The following is a 23,956-nucleotide window of genomic DNA, read 5'->3' on the forward strand; positions in this document are numbered from 1 at the left end:
ACTACTATATCTACAAGATCTGAAAACACTTTTGACATAATGAAAGATGACTTAATAAAGCTGAAGGTTATCCTCTGATCTAAGCCTCTGGATACAATTAAAGAAAAGCAATAATGTACACAGATATTCCTAAACTACATTAAAAAGGTATTCCCTTTTTTCCCTTGGTGTATTTTCCTCCTCCCTCCCTAAACAGTCATACTGTTTACAAATAAAACATTTTAATAAATACCCTGATATTTTAAAACAAATAGGCAATATATTCGCACAATACTCACAATGAACAATTTTCTAGTTTGACAAAATGCACTGTACCATAACTCAAACAGACAAGTTGAGTTCAGTCAACTTGCTAGGCTGCAATGCTAGGCTTGTGTCTATTCTCGGAGTGTGTAAAAAGAAGCTCTTAAATACTATTTTAGCACTTAAGGCTGGGACAAGATGGGACCTGACAAGAAAAACGATGTGGCCAGGCAAGTTTGTTCTTCCTGGCAGTTAGAACGATTAATCAGTGGAACGACTTGCCTCCAGAAGTTGTGAATGCTCCAACACTGGAAGCTTTTAAGAAGAGATTGGACAACCACTTGTCTGAAATGGTATCGGGTCTCCTGCCTGTACAGGGGGGGTTGGACTAGAAGCCCTTCAAGATTCCTTCCACCTGTTGTTATTGTATTCTGAGATAGGTAAGAAAGCCTGTGGACACCCTTACTGGGCATGCTGGCAATCCGTAACACACTGCGAGAAGGGTTGTGAGGGACGTGAGGGGGGGGCATTACGACCCTGCCTGCCTGTCCTTTTTTTTTTTTTTTGGTGGTTATGGAAATACAACGCGGGCTAGGATGAGCTTTTCGACCGACCGGCCCGCTTCTTTTCCAGCCAGAAGCACCGTCGGCAGAGAGGCGAGATCCACGAGCCACTGTTTACAAACGGGAAGGGAGCGCTATCGCGAGCAAAACTTCCTCCACGCCATTTTGTGTCGTCTTTAGAAATAGGGCTTCGGTCCTCCTTTCTCGCTCGGTACCGCAAAGGGGGTGGGGGGTGAGGTGAAGGGTAAACTCGAACCCTCCGCCTCGCTGGCCAAATAGCACTCCAGTCACCAAGCGGAACGTGGGTGAGGGACAAGCGAAAGGTCCAATCACCGCTGCCAGCGCCTCTCCGAGAAAGAAGGCACCGACACCGGGGGCTCCGCGACCCGCAAGCGCTACTACGTCATTGAGGAGAGAAACCGGTTCTGTCGAAGCCCGAAGCTCTCCTTACGCTCGCCGGAACATCCATCGCCGCCGGTGCCTTCCCCGGCAGGACTCACCGTAACTTTGATCCATGGCTTGGCTTGTCGTCGTCCTCCCCACTACGAATAGTTTACCCACCACCCGACTGCGCGAGCGCCATATGCCGCCACAGATTGGCTTCTGCCTCTATCCCTGAAGTTCGATTGGCCGGACGTTTAAACTTAACAGCGTCTGTTGCGCCCGCCTCTCCGTATGAAGGTCGTTCCCATTGGGTCGTTCGTTGGCTTACCCGTCGCTGGACATCTACGTTCTAAGCCTTCCGACGCCCGGAGAACTTTCCTATTTGCAGCTAAAACGGCTTGTGCAGCCGGAGAGACTTCCGGTTCCCATTTCTGTCAATAAACTTCCAATAGGAGAGACGGCCAGTGCTCGTAAGCGTTCAGTAAACGAAGCAGGGTGGGCTGAGGTTCGCTTTTATTACTTGCGAACTTTTTTTTAATTTTAATTTTATTTAAGAATTTTATTACTTGAGAATAATTAAGGACGCCGCTAGACGATAATTTAACCTTGGCAACTTTTAAGACTTGTGGACTTCAACTCCCAGAGTCCCTCAGCCAGCAAAGCTCTGGGAGTTGAAGTCCACAAGTCTTAAAGTTGCCAAGGTTGGAGACCCCTGATTTAGCGGCTTCAGCTTTCTTGTCTGGATAGAACCTCGAGGGCTGTAGACTCTAGTCTTTTCGCGTTACGGGGCGGAGGGCAGGCTGGCGTTTCTCTGCGTGAAGTCCAGGTGTCTTTTTGTATTGCTGGGAGTTTGGACTCCCAATGAGCTCTTATTTTGCCCGTTAGCATTTTGCCTTTCCCAAATCTTTTCCTTGTTTGGCGAGTCCAAATTTGAACGCGGTTTGTCATCTTTTTTTCGTCTCTATTCACGCGCTGGCCCGTAAACTACAACGCTGCATTTGAAAGGAGTTCCACGACCGTATTCTTTGCAATGAAGTTTATGGTTCAGGATGTGGTGCAGAAAATTGGCTGAGGAAACGTCAAGCGAGCCCAGGCTTTTTCTAAATAATTTTCTATGTAGCTCAACTGTTTGACACTCTCCCCCCACCACCCCGCCCCAAACTCATGTTGAAGTGTGCTGCAGTAAGAAATGCCTGGATGCAAGTTTCTAGCTGCCGTTACATGGCTAGGGAAGCATTTTATTAACTTTGTTATTCATGGAAGATGCTTATATTGTGTAGGACTATTGGTCAACCCTCCTCTAGTTTTGTTCAAACTGACTGGCAGTATTACTCTCCAGTATTCCGGGCCAGAAGTTCTCATGGGAGACATCAAGCTTTGTAAAAATATACATGCAGTATCTACAATACAAAATTCCAAAACAGTCTTGTCTCCATCTGTCACTAAAAATAGTTTATCAACTGGTTTTGTAGCTAGTGATTTAACATCTTAAAGGATTGTCACTGACAATATTGGTATAAAGTATAATAAATTTTATTGGAAAAGTTCTAAGGATTGGGAGGCACCATTCTGTTGGCCATTCTCCGTGGCCAATGCTAGTGAAGGTGCCTCAAGACTTAGATCTTTCTCCCTGCCCCCATTTAACATTTCAATGGAGCTGTTGGGAGAGGACATCTGGTGGTAGGTTTGGTAAGCTGATAATATTCCATTTATCTATTCCATGCCTGATCAAGTGATGCTGTTCAGGTGCTGAAAAAGCTTGGATGAGGAGAAACTGGTTGTGACTCAAACTGAGTAAGATGGAGTGGCTATTGTGTTTCTTGTCAGGGTGAAGAGAGTTGACATCTCTGATTCTGGATGGAGCAACATGACCTCACATAGATCTGGTGTGCAATTTGGGAGTCCTCCTGGACTCATGGTTCCTGCTGGAACAGCTGGTGGCAGCTGTGGCCAGGGAAGCTTTGCATAAATTCATCTTGTGAACCAGTGCCCATTCCTGACCCAGAGGGCCTTGGCCATGGTCACTTACAACATAGGTTTAATAGTGTGGGAAGGGCGCCCCTCCCCAGAATAAAATATTCTATAGACTATTAAAAAGAGGCAGAATAGAATATTTCCCCTAAAGGAGAAGAGGAGAAAAATCTCCTAACAAAGGCAGAAAGTAGTCCCAGTCTCTCTGCTATAGGAAAAGTTTCAAGCAGAAGCCTGAAAAGGCTAGGCTTTATGAATGGATATTTTCTATTCTATTCATAAACAAAGGGCCGCCAGCAACTCCAAATAAGCAGCACAATAGGCAAGGAGCCTCACTGACAAGATTAGCTCAGACGAACAAAACAAGATTTGCTTTTCCCCTTTTGTATGTACAGCCAGTCATGACCCCAAAGGAATCTGCAACAGCCATTAAATATTAAAGGACATATTCTTGCACAGGAACAGGCATCTCAATCACAAAGCCTCCAAAATTGTCTAAAAGCCAATCTACTCTCAATCCCAATTTGTCAGCCACCCCAGAAACATGCTGTTGTAACTGTTGTTTCTAGCTACCTCCTTTCTAAATGCAGCCTGCCTCCTATTCATTTCTCCTTCACCTTTCTCCCACCTTGGAATAAGAACAGACCAGATTTACTTCCAATAGCAGCTCTGAAAGAGTACTACATTTGTATTTGTTTCTAAATAAAACAAAATTTTTACTTTAAAGAATAAGTCCTATGTTGCATTTGTGATCAGTTTAAACAAGGGTTTGTTGCTATTGTTGGTTTATTACCAATGAATGTATTACAGATTTTCCACTGCTTTTGTGTGGGTTTTAATTATTTTTATTATTTATGTGCATGGTTACATTACCTATTCAATGGATTACCTCCAGATACTGTCAGCCAAATCCATTCACTGCTAACACTGTCATTTCTCTGCAGCACTGGTTGAAGACAGAGCTCAATCTTTAACTGTCCCTCCTGCTTTATTCTATGCCACTCCTATGTGACTGCAGTGTTATCTGCCAAATTATTTTGGGACACAAGTGTAATGTTTCTAGAAGAACATTACAGTTCTGATCAAAAATACCCTCACTGAAAGGAAACAGGAACAGAATAGCTCAATATGTGCAGTTTATTTGTCAAATTTGGTGACTACCATTAATCAGGCATTCCAAGCACCTACATCATCTGTCAATCATTAATTAAATTGGTAGTTTTAATAAATGAGAATATTTGTAGCTGAGGGTTGACAAGGTGTCCTTGGTGCTCTCTGAACTTGCTTGTGTTCTTGCAGAGGTTTCATTATCCAAGCTAGGTAACATCATCAGTGCTAGTAAGGAGTGTGGTTTACTGTCAGTTTATATTCTAGTAGCTTGCCCTGTCAATGTTGGTGAGGGATGGTCTTAATAGATTCTTTAATTGAGCTGTTTGCTGTTGGCTTTTTTTGGCAGTTTCTTGATTGGGGTATTGTTTACTTGAATGTTGATCTGATGTTAACCTTGAACTTAATCTATGCTGATTTAGGTGCTGATGCTGGTGGAGAAGTGCTTCTGTCATTTTGTTCCCTTTTTGGCTGGTTGATTGTCTCCAGGGAATTTCTAGAAGCCTGGCACTCTAACAAATCAACCACCAATAGACACATAGACATTAACATCTATAGACTATGCAAAAGAGACCATCACCCACGCCAAAAAGGATGCTACAGCAAACCACATTCCTTACTAGCACTGATGATGCTACCTAGTTTGGGTAATGAAACCTCTGCAAGGAAACAACCAAGGTCAGAGACCACCAAGGACATTTCAAATTGATGGTTATTTTCCTACTAAGGTAACATTAAGTGGGAGGGGAAATAAAGTCAGAAGAAGCCACCAAATGTTTTTCTTAACTTGTCCTATTTTAAGGCAATAAGGATAGCACTTGCCAAGTTAATTATTGAAGTAGAACAGAGATTGACAAGGGGAATATGAATTGTTAGCAATAAAGGAACCTGTTGCACTATTAAAGCTGAAACCTGTAATAATAAAAATGCTCAGAGACTGAAGGAAAGCACTTTATGGCTGTCTGGATGCACCCTTTATCTTTTTAAACAATAATGAAATCTGAGCAGTTGGTCCTATAAACCTTTGCTGATTTGAAAAGCAAAGCAGGATTAACCCTGGTTAATATTTGAATGGAAGAATGTCTGACTCTATGGCTCACTAGACTGAGAAGGGATAAAAACATCTTAGAAGGTGATAATATCAAGTCACTTCCATAATGCTGTCAAGAAAACTGCCAAAATGCAGTCACTAGGAGTTACGTTTAACTTGATTTAAAAATGTATATACAGAGAACACATTGTCGTTCATGAAAAATACAATTTTAAAAACAATTGATGTGCAAATTTAGTATTTCATACACAGTCAATAACATTCAAGCAGAAGAGAAACTTGTGTTGCAGCAGTGACAGAAGATGAGGTGAAATTAATTCTGCTATGTAACTCTTTATAACATAATAATATTTATATTGTTTCTAAAGAAAGGCATTGACGCTGGCATTCTTCTCCTATGCAGAGATAAAAATTATAGTATGTGTTATATGGAAGTAGGAGTAAAGAGAGTACATTTATACAATGAATAATTTTTAAACAACTGGAATTAGAGACAAAAACAGTCTCTTGATTATCTGGCCTAGGAGAAAACCAGAGCTGGAGAACTGCTGCTCCAACAATCAGCTATGCCACTATAAACTCTTTCTTATACCTATCCAATCTATTCCTACAAAAGTAGAACAGCCAAACCTTTCTCCTCAGTCTGTAATCTGTCTTGCTGCTCTATCATGACTTATGTTTTGGTCTCCTTTTTAACAGTTTTTTTGGACCAATTCCAGAGATATGACCTTTTAACCTCTTTTCTCAAAAGGTTTAATTCATCAATTTCTCAAGTACTTTCCTACAATTGTCAGACTCAAAACAATATAGGCAAAGTAATTTTAACATTAACTTTATAATATTGCAAAAGAATGGGTGCATTCTTTTGCAAATACCATTCTGCTTGTGGGGGAAATATCCACAAGCAAAATGGTATTTTTAAAATCATTTTTGCATTGCCTGTTTAATAATGAAAAGCAAATCTTTGCTTAAATCCAAAGCTTATATCAATCACTGATTTTTTCCCAGTTTTCTTGAAAGATAAAATTTTAAAGTCTTTTCTTAAGCCACTTAAGTCATAGGAAAACACTTCCTAAGATTAAAAATGTATGAAACTTGAGCTATTTGATCAGTGACAGCTAATTACAATATGTATTCTGTAATTCATAGGAAAAAGGTATTACAAATATTTTCCTATTTATTACATTTTTTCATTCAGAATCTAATAGTTGAAGAACATCAATACTTTACAGCAATATGAATTGAAATTCTTATGTGAATATCGAAAGTGCATAAAAGAAATTTATTCTACCATTTCAGATATAGTCAGCAAGCAAAACAAACTGGTTATTGTAATATTTCTTTTGAAGTTAAGAAAACCATGGACAAATAAAAGCACATAGAAAGGTTATAAAGTTGGGCTATTGATTGTTCTCTTCCACCTTTCAGGCTTTATATGCCCTCAAATTTTGTTAAGGAATATCTGGACAAATTAGGTAAAAAGCAAGAGATTTTAAGGGGTTGGATTACATTAATCTTCCATGTGCTCCAACAGAAGAAATTCTGCCAGAAAAATAGAAGTTTCCTTTAGATTCCAGGAATGTGGAAACTGTAATTGCAGAGGCTAAAATATGGCAGACTATTTCTTTGATTCTATCAACAATACCAGTTTTGCAACAATATATAACAGCTCAATAATTCTTAACTTTGAGTACAACGGTTTCGAAATGTGCTTTTGAACTCTCCAGACTGCAATTTAGAAAACAGAATTCTAATCTAATAATGGTTCCACAAAACAATTGTAGATACCTTAAATAGCTACTCCTACATGAAAGAAAAAGGGCTGAACTCAAAATGCAATGTGGAAACCCATGGCCCTGACTAATGGCCAAATCTATACATATATATTCAGGAAATTCCTGAATATCTATTTAATTGAATAGTCATAGTTGCAGTCATCTGCAATCATCCGCCTATGTAATTTGGAATAAAATCAGTAATTACAGTAGCATTTTCTTTCAAGTATACAGATTCAAATTTTCAAAAGGCAGAAACACTGAGTTATCGCCATATTATGTTATTATGTGGTTGGAGTATCAAAGCATCATTTGCAGATAAGGCTCTACAAAGTAACTGGTTAACTCCCAACCTCATTAATTCTATTCAAGACTGCTTCCCATCCAGTAGTACCTTATTTCAAACAGGAGGGGATTCCTCTCCAAGATTTATGTCCCAGCTGGAGTATATTGGAAGTGAGGAGAGAGGAGAAGGAGAGAATAGGGTCAAAGGAAGAAAGTATCAGATAGTGGGAAAAAGTTAGCATCCTTCATCAGTGCAAACTGCCCTGTACAAATATCCCAATCTGGAGAGAGAAACTGGAAAGCCGGTATGGTGCAGCGGTGAAGGTGCTGGATCAGAAACCAAGGAGACTTTGAGTTCCAGGCCTGTTAGGCATGAAAAGTGGCTGAGTGAATCACTCACTCTCAGAACAACCCATGTCACAGAGTGGTTGTTGTGAAGAAAACAGGAGGCAAGAGAATTAGTTTTCCCCCTTGAGTTATATATAAAAAAGGTGGAATAAAAATATAATAATAAAAAGAACATCCCTGGTTTTAAAGTTATAGGAAAATATAGATTTGTTTTATGTTTATCTCAAAACATAGTAAGGCTGAATTCCAAATATAATTACTCAGACTAGGAGTAAGCTTCCCTACAAATTGACTAATAGTCCAAGAAATAATGCATTTGAATTATTCTAAGGTAATGGTAAGTGCTATTCATTTGGAATTAATATGTGGCTTGATAAACATTGAGACTGATGTAAAGAAAATTCTCATAGCAGCTAATACCATTTTGCAAAAACATACCACTGGCATGTATGTGAGCCCAAATGTTGAAAGAAGATGGAATATTTGCTCAAGTACTATATTAGCGACCTCTGTCTCTATCAGTTATTTCCAGAAACCTAATACCTCAAAGCTGTTTTGTAAAGACCCGTTCCAGTCCGGCTTCCGGCCCGGTTACAGCACTGAGACGGCTTTGGTCGCGTTGGTGGATGATCTCTGGAGGGCCAGGGATAGGGGATGTTCCTCTGCCCTGGTCCTATTAGACCTCTCAGCGGCTTTTGATACCATCGACCATGGTATCCTGCTGCGCCGGTTGGGGGGATTGGGATTGGGAGGCACCGTTTATCGGTGGTTCTCCTCCTATCTCTCCGATCGGTCGCAGACGGTGTTGACAGGGGGGCAGAGGTCGGCTCCGAGGCGCCTCACTTGTGGGGTGCCGCAGGGGTCGATTCTCTCGCCCCTTCTGTTCAACATCTATATGAAGCCGCTGGGTGAGATCATCAGTGGCTTCGGTGTGAGGTACCAGCTGTACGCTGATGACACCCAGCTGTACTTTTCCACACCGGGCCACCCCAACGAAGCCATCGAAGTGCTGTCCCGGTGTTTGGAGGCCGTACGGGTCTGGATGGGGAGAAACAGGCTCAAGCTCAATCCCTCCAAGACAGAGTGGCTGTGGATGCCGGCATCCCGGTACAGTCAGCTGAGTCCTCGGCTGACTGTTGGGGGCGAGTCATTGGCCCCAATGGAAGGGGTGCGCAACTTGGGCGTCCTCCTGGATGAACGGCTGTCTTTTGAAGATCATTTGACGGCCGTCTCCAGGAGAGCTTTCTACCAGGTCCGCCTGGTGCGCCAGTTGCGCCCCTTTCTAGACCGGGACGCCCTATGCACGGTCACTCACGCCCTCGTGACGTCTCGCCTGGATTACTGCAATGCTCTCTACATGGGGCTCCCCTTGAAGGGCATCTGGAGGCTACAGTTAGTTCAGAATGCGGCTGCGCGGGTTATAGAGGGAGCCCCCCCTGGCTCCCATATGACACCAATCCTGCGCAGACTGCACTGGCTACTTGTGGCTTTCCGGGTGCGCTTCAAGGTTTTGGTAACCACCTTCAAAGCGCTTCATGGCATAGGGCCGGGTTATTTACGGGACCGCCTGCTGCTACCGAATACCTCTCACCGACCCGTGCGCTCTCACAGAGAGGGACTCCTCAGGGTGCCGTCAGCTAGGCAGTGTCGTCTGGCGACACCCATGGGAAGGGCCTTCTCGGTGGGGGCTCCCACCCTCTGGAACGAACTCCCCCCAGGACTCCGTCAACTTCCGGACCTCCGAACCTTCCGTCGCGAGCTCAAGACATATTTATTCATCTGTGCAGGACTGGCCTAGATTTTAAATTTATAGGGGTTTTAAATTGGTTTTAATATTTATATTTATATTTTTAATTATTTGGCATTAGAATAAGTTTTTTAATGGTTATCTTAATTTGTACATAAATGTTTTATTTGCCTGTGAACTGCCCTGAGTCCTTCGGGAGATAGGGCGGTATACAAATATGAATAAATAAATAAATAAATAAATAAATAAACTTCCTATTCCTTGTTCAGCCCAACCCTAATACCTTTTAAGATATCAACCCATATGCATAAATACAAGTTTATACTGGAATTTCAGTACTCCCAACATTCATAACATTTATTATTATCTACAACTTGATTGAGTACAAGACAAAGCTACCACTACGAACACTTGAGTCATTATACATTAAGAATAAGCAATACATTGAAACTTTACTAAATGCTTTTTACTCACAAAACTTATTTTTACATGTTTCTCCACCAGTTATTTGGTGCTGAGTCTTAAGGAAGAAGTATTATATGGCAAAAAGGCCTCCACCCAGTGTGTAATGATTCCTTCACTCACCCTTGTCTTTGCTAATGTAGCAGGTTTCCAGAAAAATATGTCCATTGAATATTTTCAGGTTCCATTGCTTGATCTCCACTACAGGAAGAAGGCATGTACATAAAGAGAAATGAGAGGATAATAAATTGAGCATGAACAAGAATATCAGAATCTGTACCACTATTGCTTAGAAAGCAATTGGGGTAGCAGCAAGAGTTGAAATAAACTTATGGCATTAATGCCTGCAATTCTTAATAAACAAAGGAACAATGAAGCAATACTATATTCTTGACAAATGCAGCAGAGATGATTTGAGGATTTAAAATGAGACAACTTGAAGACCTGCTTTGAAGGGAATATTTAATGTTTTGTAACACGCTTCTTCAGTAGATTTTTGTTGGGCTGCTACAGACTTCATTTTCAGAACATCCATCTAAAATAAGCAGAAACTAAGAAATCCTCCTAATCTCAAACAGAATAATATAAATTGCATTTTTGGAAAGTGCCAGAATGCATTCATTTCTCCTTGAGGCTTTCTGCACAATAACAAGCATGCTGCTTCTGTCAAAACTTACACATATAGCCCTAATAATGTTTTATAATCAACTATTGCAAATGTTCCCTCTTGAATAAAAGCACTGCAAAATTATTGTGCTGACCAAAGTCTTTTTTGAATATTAAAAGTAAAAAGATAGAAGAATGCTACACTTGCATGGAAGATATTCCAATCATGCAGAATTTAAAACCCATAATTCTGCTACTGACATTTTCAGACAAGACTAACTATGGAACTAAAACATTTTCAACTATATACAAAAGCAAATGGGAAAATTTAAATGTTATTTATCCTTCCAAGGTTTAGTATGGTATAAGCCAATTGACAAAATTTGATTTTGATTATTTACTAAAAAAAGTATACTTCCTAATACAAAGCCACTTAAAAATTGTACTGCACAAAATCTAGCTAATACAATGAAAATTTGGTTAAAAAAGCTATTTTCAAAAACACTTTACAAATAAAGGCTGTTAACTAGGTGAAAGTGAGGTCAATGAGAACCAAAAGCCACGTGCCATGGTGTGTCACAAATACAGGTATGGTTTTAGAAGATTTAATGCAGAGTCTCAAAATGATTCAACCTTCTTTGCAAGTTCACTCATCAGGTGGTTCCATCTTCTCTGAAGGTACAATGTCTTGTTTTTCTTGTGTTTTTTCTTTTTCTTTTTCTTCTTCATGTTCTGGATTCTGCTCAGTAGCAAAACCTTCTTGAGATGTGGTCAAATTCCATTCCTCCATTCGTCCTTGTAGTTCTTCTCCATCACCTTTATTTTCTGCAATTTCATCAGCCACTGGATTTTCCTCAGGAGGATTGTCATTACTTTTACTTTGCTCTTCATTTAGGTTTTCTTCACCTTCAGCTGCTCTTTCCTCAATGTTCCCACTTGTTCCTGCCTCACTTTCTTCATGTTCCTCTTTCTCTTCAGGATCATCTGTGAAGGGATTCTCGCCCTATAAAACACGACACTGTACTGAGTTTTGGACGTTTTGGTCAGAAATTATCAATGCCCAGAATTATAAAAATATATGCTTTACACAAATATATAGCCGGGGGTAGTAATTTTTATTAATGCAATGGAAATGACACTTAAAAATAATCAAATGGCATAGTTCCACTAATGGCCAATAGAACACCTGTTCTGTTTTAATAGATCAATGAAGTTTCTGCTCCAGATTTGGAATGCATATTGGATTGGAAGAAAGGAAAAGCTGGAACTCTTGAATATGTGCTGACATTTTGCTAGCCATGCTGCTAACATCTTCAAAGCATATCTGAAACTTAACTTGGGCAATAGATGGCAGAGTCTTATATGTAGTATAAATGTAGTGGAGCAGAATGCCTACAATCTATTTCTAACTGCCATGCAAATGGCACTAATTGCCATTTTTCTGGTATGAATTATTTGGATCCTTATACATTTCTGTTGTTTCTCTAATCATTTTGATAATGTTGCAGAATGCTGATACTTTCCAGATTTATTTCGTGAAATGGTCCTTGCAGTTGAGGTCTGAACATAAAAAACAATAATTGGATAAGGATGAAACTGAATAAATCTATTTTCAAAACTATGACATTCCAACCAAGGCACATCTTGATAATGCCCTTCAGTAAAGTTTCCAAAAGGAGAGAATTTGCTGTCCATTAATGAGCATCCCAGAATCACTCGCAGTGATATAAATTTAATCAATAAATAAAAATTAATTAGCCAGCACATTTCTTAGTTTTTATTCTTATGAGGTGTCATTTTTTTTAAATCCATTCTCATAGGAAAATATATATAATTGAGAAATACCAAGTACATTTACATTTAAATGTCAATAATCCTTAAACTGGAGCTAAAGGTGCATATAATAACTAGCAGTACAGGAACCTGTTGCACTATTAAAGCTGAAACCTGTAATAATAAAAAAATGGAATAGAAGAAATAGAAGACTGAGAATCTGGACTCAGAAACAAAAACTGGATACAGAAAAAAAACAAAGAATACGAGTGCAAGAACAGAAAATAAACACATAGCGCATCTAAAAGTAGGTATCAGAATTTTTTTTTTGCTAACCTTTAGATACCTCTCCAACTTTTTACTGATAAGTTTATTGTTAAGAATACTTCTTGCAACTACTAATGATGATTTCTTGGACTGTTCCATCATAGCCTAGAAAACAAAACCAACAACAAAAAGAAATCATGCATATCATTATTTACAACATGAATGTACAACTTTTTCATTTCAAAGCGTCATTCACTTAATGTTAATCATTCACTCAAAGGAGGGCATGGTAAGGGAAGAGGCACAGGGTCAGCTATAACAAGCAAGTACCCTGCATCTGTTAATTGATTAAGTTTCAATTAAGTTTCATAATTAGTCATTTTTAATAAGTTACAATGACGATCAGAACAAATACATCCAGACCACTCACATAAAGATTCTGTTAGCTTCAAGATAGAGAACTCAAAGAAAACAGTGATCTACAAGCAAAGATGTCTATACATTTTGTATGATAAGAAATGTACAAAATCAAAAGGGAAACTTCAATCTTCAATCACAGAAATGAAAATATAGGATGCAATTTGTAAATATTTATATAATATACTTTACCTGGAAGAAAAGAATCTTACTACATAAAAATAAAAACTAAAATGTATAATATATACACTGTATTATCCAGTTATTTTGAAATGGAACAGGCCATTTCTTAATTTTATATTTTTGAAATGAACAGGCATTTATTACGAACAATTTATATTACTATTTTAGTAATGAATCTACAAAATGTTTGGCATTTACCTGGATTAGATTTGACTTTAGACTTGGACTGGACCCTGGTTAGGCTTTTCGGGGGAGCTGGTTGATGATGGATTGTGTTTGTTCTCTGGCTGTGGATACTGCATTGCCATGTCTATATCCATGCTGTGCCTATTCATGGTGGAGTTGCAGGGAGCTGCAGGTACTTGAATGTGAGAGTGAGCCTGAGATTACATATGAGGTTGGAGTCAGCTGCAGTACTTTTGGAGGCTTGCTATGAGTATTAAAGTCTGAGAAAGTGATCTGACTGTTGGGACACTTGGCAGTGGATGGAATTAGCTGGAGCACATGGACCTGCTGCTGCTGGTTGCCACTGTTGAGATGTATTGTATTTTCATTTCTTTGCTGCTGGCATGACTTATCACACGGACCAGATGACTGCATGGAACTTTCTAGCTGGAGAGCCAACTGGGACTCTGGGACTTGGTTTAATGGAGAGGTTGGATGAGTGGGATAGCAGTGAAGTGATAGTCTGCTATGGACTCCAAACACATACACCCTGCAAAGCTTTTTTCTCCAATAGCTCCAGAGATGATGATTTTCCTCACCAAATTTGTCAGGTGAGTGTTTTATCCCTATGTTTCCCTTCAGGGTGAGAACCTGAGAAGGGGATTGGCTGTGGATATCCTACCATGATGTCTGGAGTTTATGAAGGTCTGGATGGAGAACCACAGCTTCAACTAAACCCTGGCATAATTGAGTAGCTTTGGATTTTGAACCCCTCTGGTTTTGGGACTTTACCATTTTAGTACTAGATATGCATGCACTGCACCAAATGGACCCTATGCACAATCTGGGGGTCCTTCTAGAGTCATGACTCCTGCTCAGAGCTGTGACTAGGAAAACATTTTGCACAAGTTCATACCATTGCCAATTGCACCTATTCTTACATCAGGACGACTTACTCTTGGTGACTTATTCCTTGGTTACTTCCCAGTTAGACTACTACAATGTACTCTACCTCGGGCAGCCTCTGAAGAGTATCCAGAAATTTCAGTGAGTGTTAAATGCAGCAGTGGTAGCAACGATGTGTGTTTCTTCATGAGCTGTATTGGTTGCCAGTTTGTATTGGGTTCAATTCAAAGTGCTGGTGTTGACTTTCAAAATCCTTCATGGCATGGGACTGGGTTCTGTGAGGGAGCAACTCTTACTGATTTAATCTATCTATCAGATCCAGCAGAAAGGACATGATATGGGTTCCATTGCCTAAGGAGTTACATTTGGGGGGCTCTAGCAATGGGCTTTTTCTGCTGTGATGCCCACATTATGAAGACTTCTCCTCCCTGAGATGAAGTTGGCCTTGTCAATGTTGAGCTTCCGGAGGTCCCGCAGGCCTGGGGACAATAAAGTGACTCCACTACTTTTAACATCCATTCATCTAATATTCTTGGTTTTAACTTGATTTTTATACTTTTTAATGTATAAACTGTGTTTACATTTGTTGTATACCCCCCAGGGTTTCTTGTGAGATGGGCAGTTATATAAATTGGATAAATAAACAAACAACAAACACTTACTCTACGGTTGTGGTTATGATCAAGAGATTTCAGATGTTTCTGGATGATTCCATATTGCATTGGGATGAACAGGTCACAGGCAACACAGTGAGCAGCCTCCACCTTTTTTACAAAATGTTCCATACCTATATCTAAGTAAAATAAAGTCCATCATATATTACAGCCTGTAGGAGAATATGCATTATCACATAAGAAGACATCTGTCTATCAAGGAACCTAGAAACATTGAATCTTTTATAAGATTCCAGCAATATCATCAGATTAATTAAAAAAATAAATTTAGTAAATATTGATGGAACTGAATAACAACAAAAGATGGAAACCTATCCATACAAATTAGAAAAAGGAAGGGGGGGGATAGACCTTCATTTTTTAGAGTACTTGTCACTTGTAAATAAAATTATTTTTCTAAGAAACATCCCTATTCTGTATAATAGCCTGAAATTGCTTGTAACAACATTATTATGCATTCTTTCCCATGAAGTAGCTATGAAATTATGTGCATATGGAAACAACTTCCAAAGTCTGGAACTCATTATTATACCAATTTGAAAAGATGTTCCTGTGCTCCTACATATAATGACTCAGAGATCTTAGCCAGCAGAATATAGAATTTAGGACCATCATACAGAGAATAATGAAGCATTTGCTAATCAACACTTTATGGCATCTTTATAATAGTTATACAAAAAAGGAAAAAGAATATACATCACTTTACACCTGAATTTTAAGATACTTTCAGATCAAAAACATATATACCTTGTGTAAGATCTTGGTCTTTGTAAATCTGTTGTATAACTGCATTAATATCTTCAATTGCTTTACGACGTTCCTCTGTCTTCTTTGTTTTGTTAGCAACATATTCCTGCATTGAAGAATACTAAAGTTAATACTAAACTGAATGCTAGTAAAATTCAGAGTAGGCTTTCCAATCAAAATCCATTCTCAATTCCTCTCCCAATTTCTCCCAAGCTACACTTTCATTTCTTTCTAAGAATTAAGAAGAAAGAGCAAAGCAATCATATGTTACTTTGTGGTGAATAATAAAAGTAAACAATCATTTTGCTTATTGGGAGCTGGATGCAAAGGCTGTAAGTGGGAACATGTGACAATGTCTGTAACTGTAACTGTTGTAATTATGTGCTGGTTGCCAAGTGCCTGGGCTAAGATCATGTAACTGTAAGTGTGTTATAATGGCCGGAACTTTGAGAAATAGCCACACATCTCTTAGTTCAGTATTGTTATAACTTCAAATGGTCACTGAATGAGGGCTTGTTAAGCGAGGGCTACCACTCCTTGATATCTTTCACAGAAAAGTATCACTAGTGCTTTTGGACATATGAGTAGAAGGCAAGTTTAAGGAGAGAAAACTCACCTGCAGGAAGTCAGCAGTCTGCTTGGGTAGCTTGGTTCCAACAAATGTAAAATGCTCTTTATGAAATTTGCTTTCCAAATGATTGGTCATCTCATCTTCATAGAAAGTGCGATACTTGCACAATGAACATACAAACTGAATTCTGTAAAGAGATAGCAAATAAAACAATTATTTGAAGATTTGCTTTTTCTTAATCATTGGGAATTTCTCTTGAATTTAGGAAGAGAAGCTGATATATTTTAGATAGATATCATCTTTTCCAGCACAGAAAGGATCTCCACATGTTGTGTTTTATAAAACCATCCTGAAGTCTTATAATTTTACTCTCTGTAAATCACCTGTCTCTAAACATAACTTGAGAATTGTTGGGACTATCAGTGTGCTAATCTTAAATCTGCTTATTTTCCCTCTGTATAATTGCTCAAAATTCCAGTAAAAGAAGCCTTCAGTGCAAGGCAGAATTTGTTTCTTTTTTACTATTACCCCTAATCCTAACTTAAAAATAAGACATCAAGTCAACTTTCATCAAGTCAACTTTCCTTATGTTAACAGAGTTTGGATATATTGTTTTACAAATAAAAACATGTGAATATAATGAAATAATCCAATCTGAAAGGGAAAAGACCACCACTCAAAAATGGACAATCCAAAGACCAGCAAAGAGCCCTGGTTGCGCAATGGTTAGAATGCCGTATTAAAGGCTAACTCTGCCCACAGCCTGGAGTTCAATCGAGATACAGCTCAAGGCTGACACAGCCTTCTATCCTTCTGAGGTCGGTAAAATGAGGCCCCAGATTGTTGACGGAAATATGCTGACAATTGTAAACTACCTAGAAAGTGTTGTAAAGCACTGCAGAGCAGTATATTAGTTTAAGTGCTATTGCTATTGAATCAAGCCTTCCCAGAGAAACAGCTTACCTTTCTACCATACGATCACGGTATCGTTTTTTTTGCCTCTCTTGAGTTTTCTTCCCGGCCTGCAATTTGCGCTTAATTTGGCTGATTTCTTCTTGAATTGTCAGAGCACCTAAATATATATATATATATACACACATATATATTTCTATACGCCTGTATATTAAAACAATATTGCTTTAAATACCTAAATCAGTTGTTTATAAAAACTTTAAAGAAGCATATGAACATATTTACTCATGCAACCTTTGGAATGATGTTCTTATTTGTCATTACAAATTAGCACTAAGTGGATTTAGAAACTATGAAACTAATTTCTTTTGGTCATAAAATAGCCTTGTTCTACCACCATCAAATTTTGGGCTCACAAGCCCAGATGCCTTCAGACAATGTGATTTATATCATGGATGCAAAATATAGTAAGGCTTCAAGAATTAGAATTTCTGCATGGGAGGCAGCCAAGAGTTATTAACACAGAAAATATGAATTTACATCTGATTGCAACAGTAAATTACCAATAATGTACTTATTTCCAAGCTTTTTAATTTCATATCATAAATGGTCAAATGACTTCACTTGTAAATTCAGATGATATAATTTGTTAATTGAAACATGAATTTAGTATTGTATTTTTTCTTTGTTCATTGTTGTGCTATCACCATTAGTTTTTATTTGATAAAGAAAAAAGATGACTATTAATGATTCAATTGCCCTTTAAAAAAGGCAACTGAATCATTACATATACCCTTGCTACAAACGTTAGAACGTGTGTGCTCACATTTGTGAACCGATAGGAAAAGTAAGTGACTACCACGCCTGATTATAATCCAAAAATATTTTACCCAAAGAAAGATTATGGCCATACTAAAAGTAACAAATAGAAACATTCAAGTTATATCCAAGGCACCAATGGAGAACTGAGTTGGAAGAAAAATAAAATTTAAGTAACAATATTGAGGAATAAGTGTAGCAGGAAGACAAATTAAATAACAAGTTGAAATCCCTACTGGAGATTTCCAAAAGGAAATTTACCAACAAACTAGAAAGAAACTGTTGCTTGGAGACAGGCAATGTCTCATTTTAACAAGCTGGACCAGAATTATAAAGATGGAAGGAATGCAAGGCATTCAGAAGCAGGAGACAATTCCCATGTAGGCTTCTAATATTCTTCCCATGAAACAAGTTCTGTGTGATAACTATCTTCTTTACAGGCAGCAGTACACTGAAAGTAATCATTTGACTTAGGTGGAAAGTTCCTCAGAATGCTAGTGAAGGAATCTGGAATCTGCTACTTCCTGTTCAAAACGGACCAATCCAGTCCACATCTTCACATATAGTTTAACAACAGTAACTATTATTATTAAAAACAATCCTATCCAATTATACCATTATTATTCTCATGGCACATTATTTATTAGAATAAATAACATTTAGCTAATTAAAAGAATCTAACCTAATTAAAGAGCATTAACTGATTAAAGTGATAAGATACATTCACCTTTAAAGGTCAAAGGGTATTTCCCCCCTCCAACACTTGTAAAAGGAAGGAGGTTTGGAGTCTAATTAGTTTATTAATTATTAATTATTAATCTATTGCTGAGATTGCAGTGATCTTGGGAATCAAAAGTTCAAAACAGTATATTTCCATTAAGAAAGAATAAAATTTGTTCTAGGGAAATGTTAAGAGTTACCATTTTCCAATAAATTTGGCAACTCTACTAATTTACCAGTAAGCATTTTGATCATGATGAATTTACGTAACAAATACTGAGACAACAATTTAGTTTTCTTAAAACAGATTATGGCCTAACCTGTAAGTAAACCTGGCATTAAAGATGAATGAAATACTTCCATTTGTAATAAAACAGGTATTAATTAATTTTTACAATCCCAGTTCTTGGTAAGAATACACAAATCTATGCATATTTATACTTGCCTTTCTCTGATTCTTCTTTTCTTTCTTCATCTTCAGCACCATCTCCCTCTCCCTCCTGAAATTATAATTAAGAACAATGAAGAATGGGCTTACAATCAAGGTCGTAACAGATCAAGTAATCAGAACTACTATTAGCTATTAAGATGATTTAGAGTGAGACAAAAATGCTATTAGTCTAAGTAATATAATAAAGTTTAATCATACAATAAACAATTGTATGATTAATATTAGCAATAATTAATACTTTCTTCTTTGCAGACAATGAACTCTCAGAAATATATAATGTTCAAAATTTCAAAATTCTATACAATCCTTATGATTTCAAGTTTTAGAAAATAATTATTCTGAGACAATGATTATTTAAAATAAAAGCAGTTAGTCTTAGAATTAGCATTAGCTCTGAATTTGGAGGGGAATAAACTTAGTATATGCATGCAATCTAACATTGTCTGATCTTAAATCTGTTCAGTTTCAGATAAAACAATTGCTACGTTAAGGAACCTCTTAAGATACTGTATATGCAGACATAGGTGTATGATGGGAAAATGGAAGTATGCCAAGTATTCTTTCCCTATTGATGTACACCACACAACTCTGGCTCCGACAAAAATCTATGTTAATAGTATCCCAGAGTTTTGTACACAATGTAAAACAATGATATTGCAAATGTTTAAGGTGCATGTGAATTGGTTATATACCGACAATGATACCCAATGTATGAACCTCAGAGTGAAGAGCAGGGGCAGCTGACTTAATCATGATCATCTTTGCACAGAACCCAATATAATGAAAGGCCTAGAGATATAGCCATTCTATTTGAGCATAAATACAAATTAGCAATGCTTTTTCTTGTCACTCTATGCCAGGGGTGTCAAACTCAAGGTCCGGGGGCCAAATCTGGCCCATGGGGTACTTAGATTTGGCCCATGGAGCCACCCTGGAAACAACAAAGGACTGGCCCATGATGCTTCTGCCAGCGAAAATGGAGCTCAAAAGGGCTGCATGAAGAGGGTTGCAGGAGGCCGTGGCAGCTGAAAACGGAGCTTGGGAGCCTGTTTTCGCTGGCAGAGCGCTTGGGTCACCACAGGCACTCCCGACATGAGTGATGTTGAACTGGCCAGGCCCATCCTGGCCACGCTTACCCTGCCCCCCCAAGGTCAAACATGACCCTGATGCAGCCCTCAATGAAATCAAGTTTCACACCGCTGCTCTAGGCTAATGCTTTCTATCAGTAAAATGCAGTCAATACTAATGCCCACATAACAGCAAAAATATGGATGAATATATAATGCTTCCTTCTCTATTACTCTGTTTGATTATTTAGTTCTTCATCATGTGTTTTAATTTTAACTTGCTAATAGCGCAGTCCTTCAATGTGGTTTCAGTTTTTTCGTTTCCCATCATTAGATCGAGGAATACTATTATTATGAGGATATCTAAAATAGCAGTACTGCAAAATGAATACATAAAATGATAAAATCCATTATTTTACACTTTTCCTTCAAAGCTACAAAGCAGAACTGCGCCACTGCTACATTCAAAGAGAACGAATTTTCACAACATAGTTATTTTTATCAGATCAATCCGATTGCACTATATGTGTTTACATGATCCAGCCACCCAATTTGATGCATTGCTCAAATTGTACTGAGTACCTCAGATTGCTGATTTTGTGTAACCATGAATTTTAGTAATAGTGTGTTATTTTTCTTTGGCCCTTTACTTGACCCTTGACCCATTATTTATTCCATTTTTCTTCTTCAATAAACCCTAGATATAGGATTTGGCAAAAAAAAAAAAAAGACATCAAATGGAGCAAAACTCAATAACTTCCTTGCTTAGCAATGGAAATTTTGGGCTCAATTGTGGTCTACCAAGGACTACTTATACTGTATAGAAAGATAAACCAAGCCTTTGGAAGGTGACATTATTGGTAGTTGACATGATTAGAGAACTGCAAAAGCAAGTCATAAAAGGCTGCTACCTCTGTTCAAGTCACCAACTCATTCCCTTTACATGTTTTAATTAAAAAAAAAAATCAAGGCAATCATAGGAATGCCAAGAATTCCTATTTAGCACAGCTCAGTAAAGTTCTGTGGGCATTACTTGTGGGTGCCACTTTAAAGATTTTTAAAGTGTAATAGTCACATTTCTAAATTATTTTTTGGTAGCTGGATTTCACTACATAACTAATTTTTCTTCAGAACTGCTCAATTTAATTGTATTAGATTAATTGTATTCCCAGTATGTCTTTACATTGGTCCATCAGCCTGGAAAAGTATATTTAAGTCCTTATCCTATATTCCCGAGATTTGCTGTTTTCGAACTGTAGATTCCAATGATTTACTCCTTATCCCTATACTCGACTTATAACCATTCATTTAATGAGCGCTCATAGTTACAACAGTGCTGAAAAAAGTGATTTATTAAAGGTTTTCACACTTACAACAACTACAACATTCTTCATGGTCACGAGATCAAAATTCGGACAATACCAATTGACATGTACTTATGACTGTTGCACTATCACAGGATCATGTGATCACCCACTGTAACCTTTCCAACCAGCTTCTGACAAGCAAAGTCAATGGTAGAAGCCATATTTGCTTAATTACTGCTTGATTCACCTAACAACCACAGAAATTCGCTTAACAACTTGTGGCAAAAAAAGTCATAAAATGGGGCAAAACTCACTTAACAACTTCTTTGTAGTAAGACTAAATTCAAACTCACATTTTTAGAACCCTTCTCAGCAGCTTCTCCTTCAGGCCCTTCTTCTAAAAAGAGCAGCATATCAGGTGACTATGCATAATACAAAATAGCTGAAACATTTAGTCAAAAAAAGTGGTTTTTATATTGTCACTCTAAGTATGCAATTAAAATAAAACAGGATTTCTCAGTCTAAGTAGACCTTAGAGGTAAATTCTTACCATTATCAGAATCTGAGTTATCTGAGTTATCTGTTTTTGCTGCTTTGCTATCAGGTTCATCAGAACTGTTAGCTTGTTTACGTTTATTACCAGTTGGCTCATTCTTTATTCTTTTCTTCTATGAAGAGAAACATAGGAGTATATTCAGCCTTAGGTAATAACTAATTATTTTCTTATCAGTAAAAATGTATATTGAGACATACTTTTTATACTCAAATTACCTCAAACAGCTAAAAACATGCCCAGATTTAATTTGGTCTATTTCATACAAAGCTGAAAGAATTTTTCTCCAAGGACTTTTCTCCAAGATTATTGGTTCATATATGGGATGCAATGAGAGTATCCAGGAATAGGTTTTTTAAAAAAGCAAACATCTGAAACAAGGAACCTGTTTCCTATAATTAAAATAATAAATAAATCACTTAACAGATACCTTTGCATTCTATTTATTTATTAAATTTATATCCCCCTCTTGCTCTCTAATTAGCATTGATAAGCAACCAGTGCAGCTTGCATAACAGTGGTGATACATGTGCCACCCTAGAGGCCTCAAGAACTGTCTGTGCCACTGCCTTCTGAAGCAATTGTAGCTTCCAAATACTCTTCAAGGTAGGCCCATGTAGACTGCATTGCAGTAATACAGATGAGAGCTGACCACAGCATGAGTGACTGAGCACAGGGCCTCAAGATCCAGAAAAGAACTTGTACATAACACAAAGTTGCACAAAGCCATTTCTAGCCACAATTACCACCCACTCTTTGAGGAGTTTGACACTGGGCATTGCTGAAGAACATTAAAAAAATGGAGAAGATTGCATAGATACTTACTTTAAAATCTGCATCCCACATTTTCCAGTTTCTCCTCATTCGTTGTTTCATGCTGCCTCCTCCAAAACGCATATTGCCAGAGAAACCTCTCATACCCTGGAACATGTTGTAATCAGGGAATAGTTTGTGGGAAAAAAGCGATGGTGGTCTATTGGGGCCACGGCCCCGTCCTCCCATTGGTACTGGTGGGTCATTCCATTGTCCACCCATGTGCCCATATGAAGGTGCCATGCCTCTGTTATTTCTTCCATCTCTGGCCCAGTTTTGACCCCGGTGGCCAAAGTTGTCACGTGCTCTGTTGTGGTACTGGTCCCTGCGGTTGCCATAGGAGCTGTCATAGTGACCTTCATAGGCATTGTCAGTTTCATGTTTGGCCTCACTGTAATCATAGCCAGATCTGTACAAATCACGGTCATTCATTGCAGACCTTGAATCATAGGATTCATATGTATCATACCTACAAGAGTTGCAGAGCAAGATAAGAACCTAGGTCAGTAGTATACAGAATACCATATTTAAGAATCTGTAGTAGAAGCTGGTTATATTGAAAATAAAAGCAAAAAACAGAATTATTTTATATTCAGTAAAACCATAAAAAGCTGAACTCATCAGAAGGCTTACTCATTGTACATTACAGTAGAAAATAAATACCGTATATACTCGAATATAAGCCGATCCGAGTATAAGCCGAGGTCCCCAATTTTACCCCAAAAACTGGGGTAAACTGGGGACTCGAGTATAAGCCGAGGGTGGGAAATGAGGCACCTACCGGTTGAAACCTCCTCCTCAGCTGAGAAGGCTGGCTCCCCGCCCGCCCTCTCACTGCACCGCAGGGCTTCCCAGCGCCGTCCGGTAAAATGTGAAAAAGAAAGAAAAAACTCGAGTATAAGCCGTATATACTCAGTATAAGCCGAGGGCTTAAAAAAAAAAAGAACTCGAGTATAAGCCGTATAGACCCGAGTATAAGCCGAGGGGACGTTTTTCAGCACAAAAAACGTGCTGAAAAACTCGGCTTATACTCGAGTATATACGGTACTGCAGCTTCATTCATATAAGG

The 23,956-nt window shown here is 38.2% G+C and overlaps 2 protein-coding genes across 9 annotated transcripts in view; both read right to left on the reverse strand.

The window, feature by feature from the left end:
• The window catches only part of AKAP8 (A-kinase anchoring protein 8), a 37,257-nt gene extending 35,702 nt beyond the window's left edge, over nt 1–1,555 (reverse strand). The window contains exon 1 of the mRNA XM_058173956.1: nt 1,307–1,555. Coding sequence (XP_058029939.1) covers nt 1,307–1,322 — 16 coding nt within the window. The 5' untranslated portion in view covers nt 1,323–1,555. The remainder of the gene's footprint in view (nt 1–1,306) is intronic.
• Nucleotides 1,556–4,011: 2,456 nt separating this feature from the next.
• The window catches only part of AKAP8L (A-kinase anchoring protein 8 like), a 32,394-nt gene continuing 12,449 nt past the window's right edge, over nt 4,012–23,956 (reverse strand). For 4 of the 8 annotated variants that reach the window (XM_058173959.1, XM_058173962.1, XM_058173961.1 and 1 more), the window contains exons 4-13: nt 22,900–23,356; nt 22,072–22,189; nt 21,875–21,918; nt 19,142–19,196; nt 17,209–17,317; nt 16,291–16,432; nt 15,675–15,780; nt 14,916–15,046; nt 12,652–12,747; nt 9,874–11,545 (exon numbers count right to left, since the gene is read on the reverse strand). In XM_058173959.1, the coding sequence (XP_058029942.1) occupies nt 11,189–11,545; nt 12,652–12,747; nt 14,916–15,046; nt 15,675–15,780; nt 16,291–16,432; nt 17,209–17,317; nt 19,142–19,196; nt 21,875–21,918; nt 22,072–22,189; nt 22,900–23,356 (1,615 nt within the window). In that variant the 3' untranslated portion in view covers nt 9,874–11,188. Of the gene's footprint in view, nt 5,715–7,488; nt 7,535–9,873; nt 11,546–12,651; nt 12,748–13,380; nt 13,563–14,915; nt 15,047–15,674; nt 15,781–16,290; nt 16,433–17,208; nt 17,318–19,141; nt 19,197–21,874; nt 21,919–22,071; nt 22,190–22,899; nt 23,357–23,956 lie in introns of those variants that run through there. The other 4 variants (XR_009153954.1, XR_009153955.1, XM_058173960.1 and 1 more) reach the window with 4 other exon arrangements.

Source organism: Ahaetulla prasina, chromosome 2, assembly GCF_028640845.1.
Source record: "Ahaetulla prasina isolate Xishuangbanna chromosome 2, ASM2864084v1, whole genome shotgun sequence".
Lineage (NCBI taxonomy): Eukaryota > Metazoa > Chordata > Lepidosauria > Squamata > Colubridae > Ahaetulla > Ahaetulla prasina.